Source organism: Terrapene carolina, unplaced genomic scaffold (assembly GCF_002925995.2).
Source record: "Terrapene carolina triunguis isolate 2854851 unplaced genomic scaffold, T_m_triunguis-2.0 Scaffold171, whole genome shotgun sequence".
Taxonomy (NCBI): Eukaryota; Metazoa; Chordata; order Testudines; family Emydidae; genus Terrapene; species Terrapene triunguis.
In genome coordinates, this window is record NW_020664522.1 from 20,106 (window position 1) to 45,505 (window position 25,400).

Sequence of the window (25,400 nt, forward strand, 5' to 3'; positions counted from 1 at the left end):
CAATGCTCAAACCACTGAGCACTGATTGCAACAGAGTCTGGGATTTGTGGTAAAAAATTGGGGCCAGTGGAAGGGGGATCCCAATCTATAGCCCCCACAAAATGAGGTTTTAATTTTCAAAATGCTCGAACATCCATGTGCATAGGACAGTTATCTTGAATATTGGTACGGCACAATAGGAGCCAGGGTATACATTATGGTGCAAATTTGGTCAAAGGGTTCCTCAGATACAGCCCCCACCCCACTAAGGACCTCATTTTAATATATTAAAATTACTCTAAAATCCACAGGCAGGGGAGTGAGGTGGCAGCCTTGAAAATTGGCATTCTGCAACAGGGCATAGGATCATAGGAGATGGGGGAGAGGACCCATTGAGATGAATGGGGTGGTTCATGCCTCCCACAGCTGATGTGTCATTTCCATGGATGAATGGGGAGGTTCAAGCCTCTGCAATCCTCCTGTGCTGCGGAGTGCTGTGCAGAGCCTCTTCCCCCTCTGTTAGTCCCTGAAGTGGAATATGGAGTCTTGGGCTTCCCTCCCCTTTTCTGCCTCCAGCTGGTACTTGTGCTCCTGCAGCTACCGCTTTCCCTTCTCCCCATAGCCCCTCCAGCTGATGTAGACATTAGCCACACCAAGGATATGGATCCTCCTTTTAGAGGGTGATGTGTAAGTTTCCATGTGTGGTCATCTCACTGATGATGTGCAGGAAAACGGGGGCTGGGGTAAACAAGGGGAGGCCAGCTACTGAGAGCAAAAGCAACACTACACACACAAAAAATATTTGTTTCTTTGTTCATCAGCAACACACACAACAACCCACTCCACAATATACACACCTCGCTGCATTATCCTGTACTTCCACAATACACACACAACCCACCCCACAATACACACCCACTCCAAAACCCTGTGTGCCCACAACACCCCCCACTCCAAAACTACTACTCCCACATACATAAACCACCCCAGAATACACACACAACATACCACAACCCTAACCCATCGCCCACCCCTCCAGAACTCTACACACCACAAAAACACATACGCACCAGGCCAAAGCCCTTCATCCCCTTCACACACACCCCATCACACAGGCGTCATCACAATACACACACACACTAGCGTGCCTAACTAGACTTCCTCTGGCCAGTGAGTCGCTCTCTTGTCATCAGTCTGGGACGAACGCCACCGCAGCCGGCAGCCATAACTGCGGAGCGCACCCCAGCGAGCCACATGTGCATTCCAGATGTGCGTTCCACAGCTGCGCGCCCAGCTCCCCTTGCGGGCTGCCCCTTTAGAACGGAGCCGGCAGCTGCTGCTGGCACCGGTGCCGAGCGGGAAGTCCTCTCCCAATGATTTTTTTTCCACTCAGAAGCCTCTTTGCATGGCCCCACCCGCCGGAAGGGCGGTATAGGCTCACCCCCGCTGCCATTAGCCGGTGCAGGAGTCTCCTCCCTCCGGCCCCTTGCATTTGGCGTGGGATTGGCTGTTCCGGCCCCACAGCTGACAAGCCGGAGCTCCTCCCCTGCCAGGCCCGCACCCGATATAACACTGTCCCCCTCCCCTCTCTGCTGCTCATCAGGTGCAGGCAGCGGCTGGGGGAGCAGGCGAAGGAAGAGGGCAGAGCAGAGCAGGAAGGGACTGGCACAGGAAGGAAGGAAGGTGCAGCGCATCCATTCCCCTTTATCCCAGGCCAGGGCCGGCAAAGCCCAGTAGAATGTGAGCGGGAAGAGCGACGCACGCGGATCGGGGGTGCCACAACTACTTCTGCCCCTAGCTCGCTCTTGCCGGGCTTGGCTTGCCCCCCGCTCCGGTCCTCCGCTCGCATTGCCCAGGCGGGGCGCGGGGCGTTTATCTGCTGAGGGCTTGGCGAGCCTCGGCTGCCCTCTGCCCCCACCCTCCCCATCTCTCTCTTCCTAGAGACGCTGCTAGGCGGGGAGGCGATGTTCCCTCTGGACTCCACCTGGAGTATCTCCTTCGCGGGCTGTGGGTTCTTGGGGGTGTACCACATCGGGGTGGCCAGCTGCCTCCAGGAGCATGCCCCCTTCCTGGTAGCCAACGCCAAGACGATCTACGGAGCCTCCGCCGGAGCCTTGACTGCCACGGCCCTGGTCACTGGAGCCTGCTTGGGTGAGGAGTTCATAGCTTTGGGGTGCGCGGTGGTGGGAAGTCAAATAGCCTGTCCCCGCTGCTAGTGCAGGGCAGATCCGGCCTTATGCCTTCCCAGCCCATGTAAAGTTGGGCCGGTGTGTGTGTGTCAACTTGGGGTTGTGACTCGCGCGTGTGTGTCATAAACGGGTGTGTGTGGTGGCGGAGGAGGGGGCGTTCATGAGCCTGCCCGAGATCCTAGCTAGATGGGAGGTGGGCCATGGGATGGAAAAGTTTGAGATCCACTGGACAAGAGAAGGCCGATAAGGGATCCTCTGTTCATCACAGGAACAAAAAATACACTCGAATATGCAAACTATTTTGCCCCCAGGCGATCCCTTTTGCTGGTAAATTCTGTGCTGCATATAAGCAGTTTTGTTTTGTTTTTTAAGGTAGAAGCTCTTTGAACCGGGGACTGACTCTCTTATGGCTCCTCTTCATGGGGAAATCGAACGGCATAACTGTTGTGGAATAAGCTATTTGGGAACAGCTCACCCTGTGGACACTCTATTCTGGAATAAAAGTGACTCAATTTTAGAAGAGAGTGTCCACATGGGATCTCTTTTTCTTAAATTATATGTATCCACCTCTAAGGAATTACTTCTCCTCGATTCTCCCTCCAAAATATCCTTTCAAGTTAGTTTGTTTCTTGTTACATAAGACCATTCAGGAGCACAGACTAAAACCAAAGAGGGACATTTGATCTGAAATGGAAAGTGAAAACACATCCATAAACAACAAGACTGATATGGGTTATGTGGCTAGACTTCAGTGAAGCTGGTTTTAGTGATCACTATGGGCCTGATATAGCCTATGAAAACTTATAAAAGGATGCCTAATGAGTATGGTGGCCCTGTACTGGATGTCAATTTATAGTGTAGTTGATGGGAGTCTTTAATGCAGGGGTGGGCAAACTTTTTGGCCTGAGGGCCACATCTGGGAATAGAAATTGTATGGCGGGCCATGAATGCTCACAAAATTGGGGTTGGGGTGAGGGAGGGGGTGAGGGCTCTGGTTGGGGGTGCTTGGGGTGGGGGCAGCATGCAGAGTAGAGCCCCCTGGCTGCCCCTACATGTAGGAGCCGGAGGGGGGCCATGCTGCTGCTTCCGGGAGCTGCGTGGAGCAGCCCCCAACCCTGCTCCCGGGCTGGAGCGCCGGAGTGGGGAAAGTCCCAGACCCTGCTCCCCAGGGGGCGCTCAGGGGCCAGATTAAAACGGCTGGCGGGCTGGATCCAGCCCACGGGCCGTAGTTTGCCCACCCCTGCTTTAGAGCATGTCTTGCAATGAAACTGTTTTGTACATTGTAATGCAATGATAAAATGTGGAACTTTCATTCGACTTTGTTCTAAAAAGGTACTTTTGTGATAACATTATCATGTTAGGTGGGAACTGCTGTGCGTTCATTGTACTGGACTAGAATTATGGCTGTGTGATGCAGTTTGATCAAAGCCAATTAATACAGGAAATTAAGCATGACATTTTATTTTTTTATAAATCTGCATCATTGTTGGACCACAGTGGCACAGGCTAAGCGAAGATTCAGCTTTTGATTAAGTTCTGTAACTTCAGTGTAGTTAAAAGAAACATACTCATTGCTCGTTGTCACTCTTTTACCACCGTTTGGGGATGGAAACCTACAGCAGATGAGTTCTTAATGGCTTTGTACTGGAAGCAGAAAAGTGACTGGAGAAAAAGTGGGGGCAGCATATAATGTGCTTATGAGTTTGATTATCTGTGTCTCCAAGAAACCGGGAAATCTCTTTAAATAGAGAGGCTGAAAATAAGGGGGACATGTGGGTAATCCCTTTTCTAAACCTGTTCTTTTGCAGTATTCAGCCTTCTGCTTAAATGTTTTCTCTGGAACGTAAAAGGAAATGTAGCTTTACAGAATATCTCCTGCACAGGTCACCAAGTTTTGTTTTGTTTGTGTATGCCATGGACAGCAACTAAGTGAGATCATAGGGGGCCTTGTGGCTGTTCATTCCTGAACTGCTTACGAGACCCTATAATACAAAGTGTTCAGTGATGCTGTCAAGGCTGATTCCCCACTCTGGCACTTCGAGTGCAGGAGGTGGGGGCCCACAAGGATTTTAAAAATTAATACTTGCCACTCCAGGATTGTATTAAACTCCCAAGGTTACAGCTTCTCTCTGACCTTGGCTTGGTAAATGCTGCCACCACCCAAATGCAAAACCCGTTTTGGAACCCAGGAAGACGCGCTTGGGAATTCCTTCCTGTGGGGTACCCTCAAGCCCTTTCACCCACCCCCTTTCGGGGAAGAGCTGAGAAATAAAACAAAGGAAATTAGCTGTTGCTGCCAGCTAATTAAACAACCTATGCACAAACCTCTTAGGACCCCAAAAATCCAATCCTGTTCTTAGAAAATACATCTGGAACTTAGGCTTTTGCTAAATTTTAAAGAGCAATTCCAAAAATTAAGCACCCAAAATAGCTTTCTTGGGGGTTCAGCTTAAAGGTTACAAGCAAACCAAAGCATCTGGGGTTAGCACAGAAGAGTCCATTTAGCCATAAGAAATAAACAGAAATAACCCTAATTGCGTCTTTTTAAACATTCCTGATCTACTTACACATTTGGGAGTTCCAAATAAGTAGTTCTAGGTATGATCTGATTTATGATCATACCTGGCTTAAAGCCTCTCATAGCATAACTGCTCCCTGTTCCCCTCTTTCCTGGAGAAAAACAGACACAAAGGGGAAGTTGTGGGTTTTTTTATTTATTTTGTTGTTTTTTCCCCCATTTTTAAAAGTTCTAGCCTTCCCATTGGCTCTTTTGGCCAGGTGCCCACTCAGTTTCCTTTAACTGGGGGACTTTTTTAACCCTTTACAGGTAAAGCAAGCCGAGAACAGCTAACTGGCAGGCTGGGTGCCTCTCCCCCCCCCCCCCCCTTTCATTTATCATAGATGGAATGTCCAGGAAACTTTAGTCACTTGGTGGACTGGACTGCCAGACCTGTATAGCTAAGAAATGCCCCCATGTGCAATATGCAGCAATATAATGGATTAAAAAATGTTATGTGTAACTAAACTAAGGAGTGTGTGTATGTATATATGTGTGTGTGTATGTATGTGTGTATGTATGTATATATATGGCATGTTTTGTGTTTGGCTGCGAAGAAGGGGTTAACAATGGCTCACAAGCATCTGCCTCTTTATACTGTACTATCCCATTCTAAACCTGGGCACAATAATAAGTGGTTATACTCGCTGTTTGTCGTCCTCTCCTCTCCCTTGAACCCTGGATGTGAGGCCTTTTAAAAGATTCTGTCTATTCTGTGGGACCTGCTGTGGTTTTGGAGTGGGGGTCCTACATGCAATGGATCAGGTCAACTTATGTGGCAAGACCAAACCATGTTTTACCTACATTGGGGACCTAAAGGCCAGTGGCTCTCAGCCTTTCCAGACTACTGTACCCTTTCAGGAGTCTGATTTGTTTTGCATACCCCCAAGTTACACCTCACTTAAAAACTACTTGCTTACAAAATCAGACCTCAAAATACAAAAGTGTGACAGCATGGTATTACTGAAAAAGACTGACTTTCTCATTTTTACCATAGAATTATAAAATAAATAAATTGGAATATAAATATTGTACTTACATGTCCATGTATAGAGCATATAAACAAGTCATTGTCTGTGTGAAATTTTAGTTTGTACTGACTTTGTACCCCTGGTTGAGAACCACTGCTATAGACTGTAACTGGTTTTCTCTCAAATGACTACTTCCACAGTGATGACCAGCCTAGATATAATTGCACCCTATGGGATCTTAAACACTTATTTGTTGGGAGTTTGCCAGAATGTACCTTGGGTGGGGAGTACATGGGCCATCCAAACTGCAGTCTGGGACTGTAGCCTTGCTCCTTGTGCCAGTTGCTCTGGTGAAGGGGGTAGGACTTCTTTAATCTATCACTTCCCATGGAGGAATCAGTCTAGAGAGAGCTGCCACTGACAGGGACTCCCTTGATGCAGCTGCTTCTCTGTCAGCCACAACTTTGTTCAATGGCAGAACAATTAGGCCATGTCTATATGTACAGTGCTGCAGTGGCACAATTGTGCCAATATAGCTCTGCCGCTGCAGTGCGTGAGGTGAAGATGCTCTATGCTGATGGGAGAGAGCTCTCCCATGGGCATAACACCTCCACAAGCAGCAGAAGCTATATCGGCTGGAGAAGCTCTCCTGCCAACATAGCGCTGTGCACACAAGCTCTTAATGTCAGTGTAACTTATGTCACTCAGGGGAGTGGTTTATAAGTTATGCCGACATAGGCTGTAGGGTAGACATAACCTTAGTTTCTAATCGGAGAATCCCATTGCCACCCTGTTCTGTGGGAGAACTGGTGTAAACAAGAGACTGGGTGCCAGGAACTCCTGAGTACTGCTTCTGGCTCGGACACAGATTCCCTTCGTAGCCTCAAGCAAGTCACTTATCCTGTCTATCTCTATTACTACTGTTTGTATTCCGGTAGCACCTACAGTATGCCAGGTGCTGTCTGCCCACAGTCCCTGCCCCCAAAGAATTCACAATCAGGGACTTCTATAAACTAGGATTAATAATATTTATTTGCCTATATCCTGGGGGGGTATTGGGGAATAAGTGCTGAGGAGAGACAAGCCTAAAACCGGATCCTCAGCTGGTGTGAATCAACACAACTCCATTGAAGTCCATGAAGCCAAGTTGATTTATGCCTGCAGAGGATTCAGTACCTAGATCCAAACCCTTCTGTGTTCTGTAGGGTGGTTTGAAATCTGATCTGAACTTGGCATCTCCAGTCTATTTCTGTAGCTGTGTGTGGAGCTCTGTAGGTAGCTGGCACCTGTCATTTTCTGTTAATGGGATGACAGAAGAGTCAACAGAATGCAAGGTGGCTGATTCTGGTTTGCCACTGAAAGTAAAAGTGGCCTTGGTGCCCGGATGAGGCATGTCCAACAGTCCCTGCACCTCATCCCTGTTGTAAACACTTGACTCTGAACTCTAGACTGTAGTTCAGGGGTTAGGCTTGGGGAGTGTGTGGACTGAATCACTAATGGGAGAGGACACAAAGGTTGCAGATTCCTGCACTTGTCAGCAAAACAGCTTGTTCCTGGAAAAGTTATCAGTGGCTGCATGACAAATGCAGGAAGCTGGGTGGTAGCAGGTGCTGCAGGGGATCGGTTGCTCAGGGTTCTAATGCTAATTGTGGCAACTGTCCTGTGGTGCCCTTTGGTCTTCAGATTAGAACACTAAAGTATCTTTGTTTCTTTTGATTGATGACAAGCAGGGGGGCACTTCAGAGAAGCCCTGTTTGTTTGCCTGCAGATATGACTGAGGCTATGATGCATCTGTGCCTTGCCTCTGAATTCAACCGGACCCCATCATGCCATGTTAAATGCTGTCTGGGCAGGGGTGAGGTTCTTTTGTATGTTAGAGCATTTTACCTGATTTCATTTCTGTCTCAAAAGTCCTGATCAAAGTCAGTGGAAAGACTCCTCCTGTCAGCTTCACTGGGCTTTGAGTCAAAGCCCCAAGTCCCCTACAGTAAGGCTTCTGTTAGTAGCAACATCTTCCCAGTCGGCACTTGGTCCCTGCAGCATGTAACTATCATGATCTCCGATTGCCTCCAGCTTGTCACTGGGTTGATTCCCCATCATTCCTGAATTCGGAGCAATTTATTTGTATTCTGGTTGAGCACCAGTCAAGATCAGGGCCTCAGTGTGGTGGGTGCTGTACAAACATGGAACAGAGTCCCTGACCAAAGAACTGTTACTTTAAACAGGGCAAGATGCCACAGGTGAGTGAGGAACATGAGGCAAAGACAAGGGTGATAGTGAAAGGAACACAGTTGTGTATATTAGCTCTGTTTGGGCTCTTACTTAGAAATAATGTAGGTGAACAAGAGATATTAATAAATCACAAATGGACCCTCACCTAGCTATTGTTAGGCAGTTTACCCTCTGTGGGTATCACAGTGGATTGAGGATTTTGGATTCTTCCCAGAGGGTAGCTGCAATGGTAGCATATGGTCTACATTTGAAGTACATAAGGCAGTGTCCTACAACGGTACAATGCCTGTGCACTTGGTGTGGAGCACATTCTACATTAGAATCCTCTTAAAGTGAACTTGAATATAGATAAATACTTGTAGAGTCCCAAACAATTTCAAGGCATTGCAATAAGCAAATAGCTGTAGGTAGAATGAACCACTTTTAAAATGTAGCCATGTCTGGGTCAGAGAGGAGAAAGCAGCTGTTTTTAAACAGTGGGGAAGTGAGATGGGGCAAACTTGGATATGAACTCTAGGGCAGAACTCTGTTCTTAGTGCTATGGACTCATTGAACTGGGGACCTTCTCTACTCTGCAGTAAAATCTCTCCTGACCCCCTTTGAGTGATCTATTACCATCTCCAATATTCCCATAGCATAGTTGATAGATCTGCTTTAGAGGGATGACTGCTGATATCAACTCTTCTGGAATTTGAACCTGTGGTTCTAGAGAACCATGGCATTTTAAACCTGATGCTTAGGGTATGTCTACACTACGAGAGTAGTTCGATTTTAGTTAAATCGAATATGTGCAATCGATATTAGAAAGTCGAACGTGTGTGTCTACACTAAGGACAGTAATTCGACTTTGTCAGTCCACACTACCAGGGAAAGCGTCGACATTGGAAGCAGTGCACTGTGGGCAGCTATCCCACAGTTCCCGCAGTCCCCGCTGCCCAGTGGAATTCTGGGTCGAGCCCCCAATGGCTTCTGGGTAAAAAATTGTGGCGAGGGTGCTTTTGGGTAACTGTCGTCATCCGTCAGTCACTACCGCCCTGCCTCCCTCCCTGAAAGCGCCGGCGGGAAATCAGTTCGCGCACTTTTTGATCAGTGACAGCGCGGACGCCACAGCACTGCGATCATGGATCCCGCTGCGACCATCGCTGCAGTTGTGGCCGTTCTCAACGCCTCGCACCTTATCATACACCTTTCCCAGAGGCAGATGCAGAGAAATCAGGCGAGGAGGCTACGGCAGCGGAGTGAGGGCCTGAAGTCGGAGAGTAGCACAGAGCTGTCAGAAACCACGACACCCAGCGCCGAGGACATCACGTTTGCAATGGGGCATGTGGATTTTGTTGAACGGCGATTCTGGGCCCGGGAAACAAGCACGGACTGGTGGGACCGCATAGTGCTTCAGGTCTGGGATGAATCCCAGTGGCTGCGAAACTTTCGCATGCGGAAGGGGACTTTCCTGGAACTTTGTGAGTTGCTGTCCCCTGCCCTGAAGCGCAAGGACACCCGCATGCGAGCAGCCCTGACTGTCCAGAAGCGAGTGGCCATAGCCCTCTGGAAGCTTGCAACGCCGGACAGCTACCGGTCAGTCGCGAACCACTTTGGCGTGGGCAAATCTACCGTGGGGGTTGTTGTCATGCAAGTAGCCAAGGCAATCGTCAAGGTACTGCTGTCAAAGGTAGTGACCCTGGGAAACGCGCAGGCCATCATAGATGGCTTCGCTGCGATGGGATTCCCAAACTGCGGTGGGGCTATAGATGGGACTCACATCCCTATCCTGGGACCGGGCCACCAGGCCAGCCAGTACATCAATAGAAAGGGGTACTTTTCAATGGTGCTGCAAGCACTGGTGGACCATCGGGGACGGTTTACAAACATCTACGTCGGATGGCCGGGCAAGGTTCATGACGCTCGCGTGTTCAGGAACTCTGGTCTGTTTAGACGGCTGCAGGAAGGTATTTACTTCCCGGACCACAAGATAACTGTTGGGGATGTGGAGATGCCTACAGTGATCCTCGGGGACCCAGCCTACCCGCTAATGCCCTGGCTCATGAAGCCCTATACTGGCGCCCTGGACACAGAAAAAGAACTGTTCAACTACCGGCTGAGCAAGTGCAGAATGGTAGTGGAGTGTGCTTTTGGCCGTCTCAAGGGGAGATGGAGAAGCTTACTCACTCGCTGTGATCTCAGCGAAACCAATATCCCCATCGTTATTGCAGCTTGCTGTGTGCTCCACAATCTGTGTGAGAGCAAGGGGGAGACCTTTATGGCGGGGTGGGAGGTTGAGGCAAATAGCCTGGCTGCTGATTACGCCCAGCCAGACAGCCGGGCGATTAGAAGAGCCCAGCGGGACGCGCTGTGCATCCGGGAGGCTTTGAAAGCCAGTTTCAAGGCTGAGCAGGGTACCCATTGACTTTTAAGTTTGTGGACACAGAAGCTGAACTTGCCCCCGTTTCTTTACCCAGTTGCCGTCGACTATCCTCTCCAATTACATACCCCCTTCACCCCCTTCCCAAAAAATAAAATCTGTTCTGTTTTGTTCATGGACACCGTTGTCTTTATTACTGTTTTCACGGGAATGTTTTAAACCTGGGACGCAGACTGTGGCGGGGAGCGGGTTTAGGGTTGTGATGCAAATGATGCTTCTAAACTCCAGGAATGACAGGCTCCGCGATGGTGGACTGGTTGTTTCAACGGAGCCTGCCAGCCCTCCTGGCCGGGACTGCGTGTATGTGTCGGCTATGTGACTGTCTTGCAGGGGGAGGAGGGTTACAGATCCCCTGCTGCGCGGCTCTGTGATCCAGGGTAAGGACCGCTGCATAAGATCTGTAACTGCCCTCCCCCGCCACCAAGTCACAGAGCAACACCACCGCCCCCACCACACAGAACATGAAAACCACCTCCCAGACTGACCAGGATAACTAGTCACTGCACTGTATATGTGCCCTGCTGCTGCACCTGCCCCCTGCTAAAGGTGACTGTCCTGTCCAATGACCAAGGCCCTTCCCCCCCCTCCAGACAGACTCCCCTCCAAAAGAAGAGGATGGAAACAGAAATGAACAGAAACGTATTCTTTATTAACAACCGCACATGGAACGGGGGGGTGAAACTTGGACGGGGTCTTGTGTGAGGCGGGTAGGAAAGGACTTTTCAAATTTTGGGGAATGAGAGCCTTCTAGTGGTAGAGCAGTCCGCAGGGGTGGAGTGAAATTTTTCCCGGCCCCTTCCACCCCTCCGTGTTTGGACTTTGGGTGAGGGGGGTATGGGACTTGGTGGCGGGGCAGGGCAGTTACAGAGAGACTGCAGCGGGGCTCTCTCCTCCTGCCTCCGGTCCTGCAGAACATCCACAAGGCGGCGGAGCGTGTCCGTTTGCTCCCTCATTAGTCCAAGCAGCGTTTGAGTAGCCTGCCTGTCCTCCTGTCGCCACCTCTCCTCCCGTTCAATGTTTGCCCGGTGCATTTGGGACAAGTTCTCCCTCCACTGTGTCTGCTGGGCTGCCTGTGCTCGGGAGCATTCCATTAGTTCAGCAAACATGTCTTCCCGTGTCCTCTTCTTCCTCCTCCTAATGTGCGCTAGCCTCTGGGCAGATGTGGCTGTGGGAATTGGAAAAAGGGAGTGAATTCCTGAGACAGAGCAATGTATCTGTGAACAGAGAACATAGTCTTTCTCTGTGAACAAGACCATGCAGAGCACCTATCACACGCGCACTGAGGACAAGGTCGAATTTTCGGCCCTCGCCTACAGTGCCTGCGGTCTTGCTGTGGCGAGCTGAGGAGCAGGGCAGGACACCGGACTTTGTCTAGATGGCAAACATGGTAAGCCGTAGACTTGTGGCCGCTTAAAACTTTAAGAGTGGCACTGGCCTCCTTTCACATAGAAAGCAATGCGAGTCTCTGCTGGCAGCAATCCTGCAAGCATGAACTCTGGCCCTGTCCCAGCCCCTCGCGGCTGTAAACCGCGTGGCTGTAAACCGGCGGTTGCAGTTCTGTAAAGGGACGGGCAAGCAGTCCCAATACTAACTTTCCCCTACCTAATTCACAGCAGGGAGTCATGCCTGACATCACCCTCCTGAAGGTCTCCGAGAGCCAGAAGGAGAAGATGCTCCGGGACAGCCTGCAGAAACCGGGGCCATTTGCTGCACTGCTGTGCAAGGCCATGATCCCGGAGTACCTGCTGGCGTTGTGGCAGGGAAACGTGTCCTACCACGGGGGGCCTAATAAGCTGTCCCTGCCCAGGAACCTGCTGATGAGGCTTGAAAAACACCTGCAGGAGGTGTATGAGGAGTTCTCCCCGGAGGATGTCGCCTCGATCCCCGGTTACATTGACCAGTTCTTGGCTTAGGTGCCCTTGGAGGGACAAATGACTGCAGGGTTTTGGGCACTATAATCATGAAGCGGACATTGTGAGATTTTTTTAAAATGGTTCGGACTATATATTGAGGCGCCCAAAGACGGAGTAATCATGATACACTTTGCACTGATTCCCCTTTTGTTTGACTTTCCTGTTTACATGTTTTTAAGCACTTTACCCACTGTTAATATTTTCAATCTTCCTGTTTTGTTGCAAATAAATGTTTACATGTTTTAAAGCACTTTAGCTACTGTTAATATTTTAAATATGCCAGTTATGTTGTAAATAAATGTTTGGATATTTAAAACACTTACTGCTTGATCCTTCCCCTGAATCTGTGTCTGGGGTAACGGCTGGGGAGGGTTGGTAGGGGATCTCTGTCAGGGTGATGAAGAGCTCCTGGCTGTCGGGCAAATCAGCGTTGTAAGCGCTGTCTACTGCCTCGTCCTCCTCATCTCCTTCCTCCTCTTCCCCGTCCGCTGAGGAACCGGCCGCGGACAATATCCCATCCTCAGAGTCCACGGTCAGGGGTGGGGTAGTGGTGGCGGCCGCACCTAGGATGGAATGCAGTGCCTCGTAGAAACGGGATGTGTGAGGCTGGGATCCGGAGCGTCCGTTTGCCTCTTTGGTCTTCTGGTAGCCTTGTCTCAGCTCCTTGATTTTCACGCGGCACTGCGTTGCATCCCGGCTGTAGCCTCTCTCTGCCATGGCTTTAGAGATCTTCTCATAGATCTTTGCATTCCGTCTTTTGGAGCGCAGCTCGGAAAGCACGGACTCATCTCCCCACACAGCGATGAGATCCAAGACTTCCCGATCCGTCCATGCTGGGGCCCTCTTTCTATTGGATTGCACGGCCATCTCTGCTGGAGAGCTCTGCATCGTTGCCACTGCTGCCACTGCTGCTGAGCTCGCCACGGTGTCCAAACAGAAACTGCGCTTCAAACTGCCCAGGCAGGAAAAGGAATTCAAATTTTCCCGGGGTGTGGCTGGTCAGAGCATCCGAGCTCGGACTGCTGTCCAGAGCGTCAACAGAGTGGTGCACTGTGGGATAGCTCCCGGAGCTATTACCGTCGATTTCCATCCACACCTAGCCTAATTCGATATGGCCATTTCGAATTTAGCGCTACTCCTCTCGTTGTGGAGGATTACAGAAATCGATTTAAGGAGGGCTCTATGTCGAACTAAATGGCTTCGTGGTGTGGACGGGTGCAGGGTTAATTCGATATAACGGCGCTAAATTCGACATAAAAGCCTAGTGTAGACCAGGCCTTAGACCAGCAGATCATCCCTTCTGGCTTATGTAACCTATAATGTCCATGGACGTGTAACCATCTCCGGTATTCCTGTAACATGCAACTGCTCTCTCCTGTAGAGTAGCATAAATAAATGCAGATTGGCTCTGCTAAATCAGCCACTTTTTCAAGGAGGAGGTGGATTTATTGTATACACCTGGCTACCATGAAAACACATTATCAGTGGGAGCCTCAATGATTCACCTGAAGCATAAATCAGCTGTGACACTATCAGCAAATGCCATAAAGCATGTAAGGACATCACCAGTAATGAGAATCCTGCACACACGGCTGTGAGCCAACATAGAGGAGGCCACAGATTTATGAGCAGGATAATATTGTTTGCTCATGACATTCTTTAAGAGGTTGTCCTTAGGTTAGAGGCTATACGAAGGTTTTATTGGTGTCATAGTTAAGACCTTTTGTCCCAGCCTTGATCTGGGACTAGGCAATGGCTATTTGATGTTCAGGTATATGCTCTCAGGTGATAACACAACAAGCTGTCATGTGACCACAAGAAAGAACACTGCTCAACACCAGAGACCTTTGTGGGGGCAGCACATTTTTCTTCTTTCTGTTGAGGTTCACTGAGGTCAATGAACAATAATAACCCCTTGCTAAAAAGGACACCTAGGGAGTTTGTTCATAGAGTGTACACACAATGGCTTATCAACAGACAGCAGAGGTTACTGTGTATGGAAAATGTTGGACCAAATCCTCCATTAATATAAATAGGCAGAGCTGCTCTGAAATCAGAGTGACCCCATCTTACGTTAGCTGATGTCTGGCTGGTGAAGTGTAGATTGGGAGGCAATAGTCTGACTTTCTGTGCAATCATGGAAAGAGGGAGGGACATGGGACAGCCTGAAGCTGTTTCCGCATGAAAAGGAGATCCCCATCCTAGGTATAAATTGCGTAGTTGTGGCGTGTGGATAGCTTCTTGAGATACTGGGAAGAACTTGTGTGGAAATCTGCAATTGTGCATGGTGCCTCACAAACACACTTAAGAAAGGGGCCCCTCAAACTTTAATTAGCTGCTATGGCCTTGTTTGGAAGAACTGCCTCCTTGCATTTACATGAAAATACTTCATTGGTTGTGTGTGGTGTGGTGGTTTTCCCCCCCACGATCAGTAGAACATACTCCAGAATCAGTAGAGGTGAAGCCCTGAGTCTTAAATTAAGATGGTATGATGCATCCACACAAGCACCATCTGCATGCCGTCAAATCTGTCAGTTGACAAATGTCCTTGGCTTGCAAACTGACAGTTCCCTTCCCACCCTGGTTCCACAGGTCCCTGCACTTGTTTCACCCTCACTAGTCTCCCCAGCTGGAAAAAGATGACCGCAATAATGATGATTGATCATGATTACTTGCTCACCTCTAGAGAAATCCTTTTAAGATCCTGTGAGGCCTGCTTATAATATGGAAAGTCTTTTCTTTTGTTTGTTTGCCATCAGCCACTGCTAATGCATCTCAGATTAGCATTTTATCTGAAGAGAAATGGTAATTCTATTTCATTGACCTTTCAAAGGATTATGTCAAGACTGGGCTCCTCCAGACTGAATCAGTCCTTTTTCCCAAAAAATCTCTTCTGAGTCTGAAAATTTAAGGCTTGTGAGCTGTATGTGTCTGTCTGTTTGTCCAGTAGCCTGTTGGACCACTTCCTGTAAATTGGGTGACTCAACCACATTAACTTCCAAAGCACTGGGTTTGCAGATGATTGTGGTTGGGCTCTTGCCTCACACTCCCTCTCCACTCAGCCCAGACTATCTGGGCCCGACTCTCTTGATGCCTTGTGTCTTCTGTCGTTTCCACACGTGCAAAGTGGGTGTAATATACCTGACCAGCATGAGTGAGTGAAGCCTTCTGATGTAGTTGCATATTGCACAAGCCCCATACCGCAGTAAGGGACCATGCAAGTGGCAAAGCAGTGGAGAATCAGGCCCTCTGTTCACATGAGCTGGCAGGGTTTGGAAACTGACAAGAATCCTGCTGTCAAAGAGCACTATCTATCTTTGGGAGTTTCAGCTAACAAGAATGGAGCAAAGACAGTGGGTGGCATTGTGTGTGCTGCTCCCCAGGCAAAATACAGCTGATGCCCTAATGCTGAGCCTGCTGGCATCCTCTCTCACTGGTGTCTTTTCTTCATAGCCTCTAAACTTGCCCACTTCTGTTACCCAATTCAACCCTTTGGCTCCCTCACTCCTTCAGTTTCTAAGTGTGCCTGGTGGCACAGAAGGGAGGGGAGCTGGACTGTAGCCTAGCCTAGGATCTCCCAGAATCCTGGAGATTTAGGAGTGGTCACTCTGTAGCACTCTTGTCAGGCTGTCTGGCTTGTCAAGCAGTAACAAGTACATTAAAGGGGTTGGCTGATAGCAAAAAAGATGAGGAAGGGGAAACTAACTACTCTGTGGCTTTCGAGGGTAAGCTTGAGCCTGTTGGCAGAGGCCACAAAGTGATTAGAATGTCCTGTGACCTTTCTAAGATGGCTCCTGGGAGGGAGGCATTAATCCACTCGATTAGAGCTTACGTGTGATGCTGAGGCCTGGCCTGCCAAGACACCTCTTAATAAAATGCACCTGAAGATTCTGACTCAGATTTCCTGGGCAGAAGAACAAAAAGAGGTCTGTCTGATCATGTTCAGGACTGGTTGTGGGCACAGCCAACAACTTGTGACGTGTGTTCACATTACTGCGCAGGCCGCATGGAACATGTTTCTGTGGAAAGTGATCTCCAGCTAAAATGCCTAAACAAAGAGACATTGATGTGATCCCAGCAGGGATTAATTAGGGCAGGTAACTTGCCTGGTCTAATCAGTGCCTGGGGAGGAGGTGGAAGTCTGTTGCCATTCCATTTCAGGTGCAGCCTTCTGGGGCTTTGTAACTACCTGTGATCAGACTGCAGGAGGGGGGGGAAGTCCTTTAGCACTTCCTGGATCCCAATAGGATCAGACTGCAGGAGCTTCAGGCTCTTAAAGGAATGATCCCCAAACTATGAATGGAAGAGTAGGGATTTCACTGCAGACTGGTGTATTGGGGGCCAATCTGAGGAGCTCTATAATTAGCTCATTGCATCCTGCTGGCCGCTTCCCATAGCCTACAGCTACATTACTCATCCTCATGACGCAGAGGATCATTACAGGAGGATGATTCCTCTCTGCCTCCTCACAACATGGCTAAGGGATTCAGATGCAGATCTCTCTCCAAGTCGTGGTTTTCCCCTCTTAAGTCTTGGACCTTATCTATGGTGGGAGGTTTGCCTTGATTCCAGCCATGGCCAACCAGTTCAGTGGAGCAAACACCCACTGTTGTTACTGTGGAGCATATCTGCTGTGATGGAACCAGGATGAGCTGCACCAGTACAAATAGTGGCTCTTCCCTGCCTATGCTGGTGCAGGTGTAGCTGTCGTGATGGCTGCAGTCTAGCAAGTGCCTGGTGTATAAAGCCCTGGTGAATGTGTTTTGAGCAGCCATTTTCCAGGGCCTGGGTTGAGTGAGAAACCTTGATGATTGTTCCTTGCTGTGAAGCGGAAGGGGAAATGGGTTCACATCACAAAGTCCCTTGGAGTTTTTGAAGACCCCTGTTTGGAGGTAGGATTTGAAGGCTGCAGCACCATTTGGAGCTTTAGCCTGGTGCAATGTCTTGGAGACTTTCTCCCCTGCCAATTATCGTGGTTGAGGAGTAGGCAGAAATTGATGAAAGATTGTAATGATTGGGTGAGCCCTTCAACAATCCCCAAAGCAAGGCCAACATGACATGCCCCAATTCACCTCTTAGTGGGGTCCCTGGATGCAGCTTATTTAGGGCTTGGCTACACAGGAAGGTTATGCTGGCATATGCTAGGGTGTGAATTTTAAACCACAATAGTTAAACTAGTATAACTCCCTGTGCTGACGCTCTTATTCTGAAATAAAAGTGCGTGGAAGAGCTACCAGTATAGTTCTACTCTCCCATGTTGACCAGCCCTAAGTCTCCTAAAATACATGCAGGTACAGAGAAGCCAATTCCAGGCACATTCTTAGGTCTGTGAGGGTTCTGCTCTGCCTGGCAGATCTCACTAGACTCTCTGCTGTCTCATGACTCCTCCGGTTTCTATCCTGTTTAACAGCCTTGTAGGAGGAGCAGAGGGTTTGCTCTTAAACGGGGCTGCATGCTATGCTTTGACCAGTACGCTCAGATCTCAGTTGGTTAGAAACATCAGTCATTATTTTTTTATTTATTTATTTATTTATTTTTTTTTGTGCCCAAGAATCAGCGACTTGTGGGCCATGGTTATAATCTTACCTTCATCTTTGGGTATTGTAGTATCAGGACCCCAAGAGAATCTGCTAACCTTTCAGCCCTTTCTCCCCCCACCTCCATAAGTAAATTCCATATGGAAAGGGATTCCTCACAAAGCTAAATGTGTCCCTGGTCTCCTCCAAGGGTGACTCAGAGCAAAATTTCTCATTATGACTTAATTGCTGACAGTTTGCCCCAAATGACCTAATGCCGCTGGAGAAAAGTTGGCTGGTGTAAGATTGCTCTTAATGTATATCCACATGATAGAAGGGCAAAGAGGACATAGCAATTGGGGCCATAACCGGCACAGAGGCAGGCGCTTTGCATAACATAAGGTGGCTGGCATATCGTGCCAACTGGAAAAGCTGATCTCTTGTGTTAGGCTCCAAGCACATTCTGTGCACACTGCTCCTTAAGGGCCCTGTATTTTCATGAGGCTATAAGCGTGTGTGTGTGTACGTACACACACACACACACACACACACTCACTAATTTTCTATGCTATTTGCTGTCTTTTATCCCAAAGATAAATGATGCAGATCGTGTATTCTTAGTGTGTATGAAAACTGTAACCCCCTTGTCTCCTTCAAACATGTAGTTATCTGAAGAATACTGTCTTCTTTGTGGTGGTCCTGGTGCAGTGTTAATTAATGAGAATTGGTGCAAGCTCTTGAAGTCTATTTATTCTTATTGTGGTAGATGCTGATCTTGGTTGGGAGGCTCTAGCAAAAGGAGACCTCTGTACATGCACATATTAAGAGATGAGTCCCTGTGCTAAAGAAATTACAGCCTAACGAGACAATTCAGACACAAGAAGTATTACTAGCCCCTTTTTATTGAGGCACAGCGAGATTAATGACTCTCCTGAGCTCACAAGAGGAGTCTGTAGCAGAACTAGGAATTGAACACAAGTCTTCTCAGGCCTAGTTCAGTGCTTTAGGCACAAGTCCATCCTTCCTATCTGGGGAATGGGAATCTTTTCTCTACATTCAATGGGATTTGGGTTAGGCCGCTAGTCCCTGGGGTAGATATATTTTAAACCATGACCATGTGGGCCTGGGTGGGGTAGGAGGAAGAATGGCAAGGAAAGTAACTTGCTTGGTAATCGGACACAGCCAGCATGACTCCTGTGTTCATGCTCATCCCCCATGGGCTAGTTGTTGTTAACTCCCCAGACCTAGTCAGTACAGGCCCAGATCTCAACAGAAGCAGTCTGGCTTTCTCCAGTCTGAGTGAGTGACAGGAAAAACCGAGGTGATAAGGGCTGATTCTCATCAGCTGACTAGTGCAGAAATGACCTTTGTCCTTGCTGCTTTCCAAGGCAGATTGCCTGCAGAGCTCTGCAGGGGTGGAGGTGGGGATGTGCTGTGTATGGTAGTTCTGCTTCCCCTGGGGTTTTAAGGCTGCATCAAATCTGTCCAGTACTCAGTGAATTTTTCTGTGCTACCTTCTACCCCTGAAAATGGGCACAGACTGACTGCTGCTGCTTTGCATCTCTCCTGCCTTGAAATGGAAGTACAGAGTTCTTGCAGAAAGGCTGTCTGCTTTCACTGCAGCTTCTCGAACAGCCGCACCAATGCTACAGGGCAGACACCCAGCTATGTAAATCCATGCAGCTCGGCTGACTTACACCAGTTGAGGAGCTGGGCTCAGCTTTTTTGTGTGTGTTAGGCTCTTTCTCCCAAAGTAAGGCTCCTCTGTGTCATAACCCTATTGCAGCTATACCTTGGGGCGAGAGCATGTAGCCCAGGGGTCGGCAACCTTTCAGAAGTGGTGTGCCGAGTCTTCATTTATTCACTCTGATTTAAGGTTTTGCGTGCCAGTAATACATTTTTAGGTCTCTTTCTAGAAGTCTATAATATATAACTAAACTATTGTTGTATGTAAAGTAAATAAGGTTTTTAAAATGTTTAAGAAGCTTCATTTAAAATTAAATTAAAATGCAGAGCCCCCCGGACCGGTGGCCAGGACCCAGGCAATGAGTGCCACTGAAAATCAGCTTGCGTGCCACCTTTGGCACATGTGCTATAGGTTGCCTACCCTGATGTAGCAGATCTCTCCTGTAGTGGAGGTGCACCAGTGTGACAGCATGTATGCTGTATGAGGGACAGCAAAAAAATGAGCATTGCAGTGCACTCAGCATGCAGCTCCTGATCGATCACATATCCTATAGATGCCACATGGCAGAAAGTTCTGATCTCTCCTTAACCCAGGAGCAGGGGTCAGAACAGAATCTTCCCTTGTGCTTAGTGGGTTTCATTCTGTTCCCGCATCAGAGCGGTTCCACTGAATTCTGAAGGGTTGCCTGGAGAGAGAGGGCTGAAGTTGGCTCTTCAGTATGTCTGGGTAGAGAGGGTCAGTCTTATTTAAAACCTCCCCTTTTTTATGCTTTGTTTTACCATGCCAGCATCTCTCTAATGCTGCATTGCTGATCACCGTATTAACTTACATAAGGGAATTATCTTATGATGAAAGAAAAGATGATCCAGGCTGGTGTAACTGCTTTAATCCCAATAGCAACAAAGTAGAATGATCCTGGCTACCAGTCTGAGCTAAGCTCTTCTCTGCCCCCCTGCTCCGTAGCAGCTCCCTTTTATACATGGCTTGGCATAGGGCAAGTATTTCAATGCCTGATACAAAGGCAGTCGTGAGTCAGACTGCTGTCCACATGGCTTACTATTGCTGTGCAATGCCTTGGACTCTAACGTAAAGGTTTAGATGTAAAGGTTTAAACGTAACAAAGAATAGCAGTTTGTACAGTTCACCCACCTGCTCCCACTAGCTCTCCCAAGTCTGTTTAGCTGAAAAAACACAACTGAATTCCTGTTGGCCCTTAATGGCCGATCTCTACCGCCTTGCACTGTGGCAGAGTTGCCTGCTGAGTTCTGTCTATGCAAGGCAAACAGCTATGCTTACATATGGACTACTGTGTGTATGCAGGGTGGGAGGTGGCAACATGTGGGATGATTGACTTGTGAGAGCTGAGGCAAAACCCAAGGTGGCTTAAATCTATTTTTATCCTCGCTCTTTGGTGGGGCAGGGAGAGGGGACAGACCTATTTCTAGTTGAGGTTTATCTCCTAATAGGAAACTGGACTACAGCTGATGGCCATTCCTCCTGGTCTCCTAAAGGCTCCTTCTGGGTTTAGTCCTTTTTTTATGAATAAATTGTGGCCAGTGGCTCTTTACTCAGACTGAAACAATTAAAATAACCTGTACATAATACCTATTTATTAGGGAAGAAGGCTGGCCTTGTGGCTGAAGCACTGCCCTGGGACCCAGGAGATGGAAGTCCAGTTGTCAGCTCTGCCATACCCTGTGTCTTTAGGCAGGTCACATGAAGCCAGACCTCCTAGTACTTGGCCCCTATAGTCTGGGCCAGACGTTCCAAAAGGGCTCGGCCTCCAACGTGCTGAGCCCTTTTGAATATCTGGCCTTGATTGCAGGGGCTGAGCTCCATGAAAATGTGTTCCTTCATTTCATGGCTTTAGCCACTCACCTGCAAAATGGGGGTGTCGAAGGGTAACGGGCCCCTTTGAGAGAATAGGTTCAAGTCACCTGTGACTAGATTGATGGGGTCTGATACAGGGCACCTGGCCTCTGTAATGATCCAGGCAACAGGAAAGAGCAGCAGAGAGCTGGTGAGAGTTGCGTGAGAGCCATAGTCAGGAGCTGCTGTGGGGAGGAGAAACTAGTGTAAAGAGAGAACTGGTGCACTATTGGGAGAGAGTGCTATGGATAGGAGTCATTGGAGAGAGCTGGCCAGAGCAGGGAATCCCTGGTGAGGAGAAGGCTTGTGCCCCTCAGTAAGGGGGAAGAACCAGCTCAGACCGTGCAGGCTGAGCCCAGGAACAAGAGGGTTGATTCAGGAAGGGGGTTCCCATGAGTAGGGGTAGGACTTGTCAGCGATGGGGCCTCAGGAGCAGAACACTGCAGAGAGCCCTCTTGCAGAAGCTCTAAGGTTCGGGCTGTGGGAGAGGAGTTGGAGCAGCCTGGAGAACTTTCAGGGGTGTAGAGGCCCTGGAAGAGGGGCAGAGGAATTGAAGTGGGACTGTTTGACTCTCTGGTGGGTGGCCTGAAGACAGTACCTGGAGTGCAGCTGGATAACTGCTACATTTTAATCTGTTTTACATTGTGGTTTTGAGAATCATCATAATCTGAAGGATCTGCTGATAGTTGCATTTATACTAAAAAAATTATGCCCAGAAGCAGGGCTAGAATTGGGTTGGTAATGTTCCTGTCCTCGGCCAAGGAGGTGACAGTCAGTTTGATTGGTGGTAGAGAAGATAAGGAAACTCAGTCAGCCCCAGGGACTGTAGGAGAAATTGAGGCAGGATTTGTCTGTCTCCTGTGACAGACCCAGACCAGTGGGGTACAGGAGTCTGGTAGAGGGCAAATATACTGGTCACTGGATGAGTAGTTTTCTGTTCCCTGAGTGACCAGAGCAGGGGCTGCACTAGAGTAATCAGGAACCTGCTAGAACCAGTTAAGGCAGGCAGGCTAATTAGGACACCTGGGCTTTAAAAAGGAGCTCACTTCAGTTTGTGGTGCAAGTGTGAGGAGCTGGGAGCAAGAGGTGCAAGGAGCTGAGAGTGAGAGGGTGTGCTGCTGGAGGACTGAGGAGCACAAGCGTTATCAGACACCAGGAGGAAGGTGTTTGGAGGAGGCTATGGGGAAGTAGCCCAGGGAGTTGTAGCTGTCATGCAGCTGTTACAGGAGGCACTATAGACAGCTGCAGTCCACAGGGCCCTGGGCTGGAACCCGGAGTAGAGGGCAGGCCCAGGTTCCCCCCCAAATCTCCCAATTGACCAGGACTGTGGGTTCTCCCAGAGGGAAAGGTCTCTGGGCTGTTCCCCAGCCCACATAGTGAATCTCTGAGGCAAGAAAATCCGCCAATAAGCGCAGGACCCACCAAGATAGAGGAGGAACTTTGTCACACTCCCCACAGGAGGGCACCCTGGTGGGGACAAGTCTGCCATAGAGGGGAACTGTAACAGATCCCTTGTTCTGCTCCCATTGGAAACTAGAGGGAAATGAGCCTACAAATTCAAGGAAAAAAGCAGGCTATTATTTATGGCCTATGGCCAGGCTTTCTAGGAACCCTCCTTCGCAGAACTGTTTGTACAGTGCTGTATCTGAGTTCTGCACAGGCCCTCTGACGAATACATCATTTACCATAGGAGTAGCTGCCTGTGCAACAAGGCTGACCTATAGGTTGACCTTGGGGCGGTGGTGTGTGTGTGTATTTCCTATGTCTACAGTTTAGAAAAGCTTCCTTTCCCACATGCTCATCGGGAACAGTCAGTCAATCACCGTCTCATTAACAGGTGCCAAAGCAATGGGGTGGGGGGAGGGACTGAATCTATTTAAAAAAGTCCCAAAGGAACACTTTGTACTAGTATGACACTCCTTAACATGCTTGGGTTTCATATAAGTGATAATACCGAATGCTTGCCTTCATGCTATTTCTAACTCCTCTTACAGGACTCTGGAAATATTATTTTAAATAGTTTATGCTCTCTGGATTTATACAATTTCCAGACAGCAAACAAAATTGAAAAGATGTAGAACACTAATGCCCGTGAGAAATCTGACACCCACCCCTCCGCCCAAACAAGATACAGTACATGGTTCTGGGATGCAGGAAGTAGTCGCTGCAGAAAAGCCATGTATATTACTTGGTATCATACAATCCCTGCTCTAGAGATGGGGAAACTGAGGCAGACACAGTAAGGGATACATTGTTTTCAGGTGATCTGCTGCCTGGTCTTCACCTGCAGGTGGGCCAAAAATACACACATGGGTGCTGTGAGCAACACCCCACCCCCATATGTACAATACACTGCAGGTGCAAACCCCTGATAATTCCACTGCTCTGTGTATGCAGTTGTTAGTATAGACACAGGTGACTGTGCTTGTGAAATGCAGGTGTAAGTATGTGCACATGCCTCGGGGAGGTTAAGGCCTGACAATCTGGCCCTAAGTGACATGTCCAAGGTCATGCAAGTATCTGTGGCAGAACCAGGATTGGAACCCAGTTAGTTTGCCTGCCTGCCATGATACCCACTGTTCTTTCCCCAGTGACTAGCCTGATGTAGGTTCTGTGATGTTCCTTCAGCATGGATGTCATATGTGAAGCATGGCAAGAAAAAAATGAAATGTCCAAGTCTTGTCTGCACTGTTTCTGCTCCAGATTCTAAGAACCCGTGACTTACAGTGATCACTTGTTGGCTTTTCATGGAGTTAATTTTCTGTTCATATTGGTGGTATGTGAAGGAATCGCTTACCTCTTCCCTTCTTAGCATGGTGCCACTTTTTCCAGTTTGCTCAAAAGTTTTGATATGCTCCCTTCCCCTTCTGGATTCCCTAGCTTTAACAGCCAATAAACATTGTAAAAAGTCCAAGCAAACCCACTGCTTCTCACCCTAAGGCACCCAGGAGAAAGTGACAGCAGGAATAAAAGCAGCAGAGAGAGCCTGCAAGAAACAGCTAATGAAGGGGACTGCACCCTCCCAGTTACACTGCAGTGTGATTCCCTGGGTTACCCGATGCGAGGCAGAAATGGCTTGACCTTCAAATTCAGGGAATGGTTCTGATACTGTCCCTTGATCCCTTGTCAGTTGCAGACTTGGCTGTATTTTATGTAGGCACAGTGTTTTTTGTTTTTGTTTTGTTCCCCCTCCCCCGCCCCCTTGAGCTATCTGCTGGGGGCATACTGGTTGGGCCATGTGAGCTGTTGGTGGTACATAGTGTGAACATTGTTTTCCTGTTGAGTACAGGAAAGGGGAAGTGGCTTTCAAAACAAGTTTAAAAACATCACCAGCTGTGACTTCTCTTCTCTTCCCCCCCCTGCCCTTCCCCCAAATCCCAGGCAATGATGATATAATTAATCCTGCCTCAGCATAGGGAGCTGGGCTAGATGACCACTTGAAGACCTTTCTGGCCCTAAATTTCTATGATTCTATGTGAAAGTGAGTTTGGTTCTCAGCTCTGTTTCCTGCTAGCATGGATGTATCCTTGGAGGGCCCCTTAGCATACATCCTGTCCCATAGGGATGTACTGAGCACATCTCTTGGGCCATCTCCTCAGCTGGTGTAAACTGGCTTAGCTCCACTTGCATCAGCCCTTGGCTCCTATCCTATCTTGGGGCAGGTGACAGGAACCAAACTGCTCCATCAGTGGATGTTAACAGTGACAGAAAGCAAAGCAAACTATGATGATCTTCCATAAGCTGAATTTACTAACTGACCCACCCAAAGCAAATGGAACTGTCCTTCGCTTATAGCCATGCGAGGTTCCTTGTAAGTGATGAACAGAGACCATTCTGGCAGTCAAGCTGCCCAAGGAAAAGTTCCGTAAGCCAATCTTCTCTCCCTGTGAAATTCCCATGTTTTGCAAATCCTGTTGCTGTGAATCTTGTTTACATCTCAAGCTGGCCAGGAAATGGTTTTCCAGTCCCTGGAGAGATTGAGATTTCAAAATCTTTCCCCATCCTGAATCAGGATGAAAAGTCAATCTGAAAAATTCTCATGAACCAATCCAAAGAATTTCTAGTCGG

The 25,400-nt window shown here is 48.5% G+C and overlaps 1 protein-coding gene across 2 annotated transcripts in view; it reads left to right on the forward strand.

The window, feature by feature from the left end:
- Nucleotides 1–1,588: 1,588 nt before the first annotated feature.
- PNPLA2 (patatin like phospholipase domain containing 2) overlaps nt 1,589–25,400 on the forward strand; it is a 57,579-nt gene continuing 33,767 nt past the window's right edge. For both annotated transcript variants that reach the window (XM_024216470.2, XM_024216480.2), the window contains exon 1: nt 1,589–2,130. In XM_024216470.2, coding sequence (XP_024072238.1) covers nt 1,944–2,130 — 187 coding nt within the window. In that variant the 5' untranslated portion in view covers nt 1,589–1,943. The remainder of the gene's footprint in view (nt 2,131–25,400) is intronic.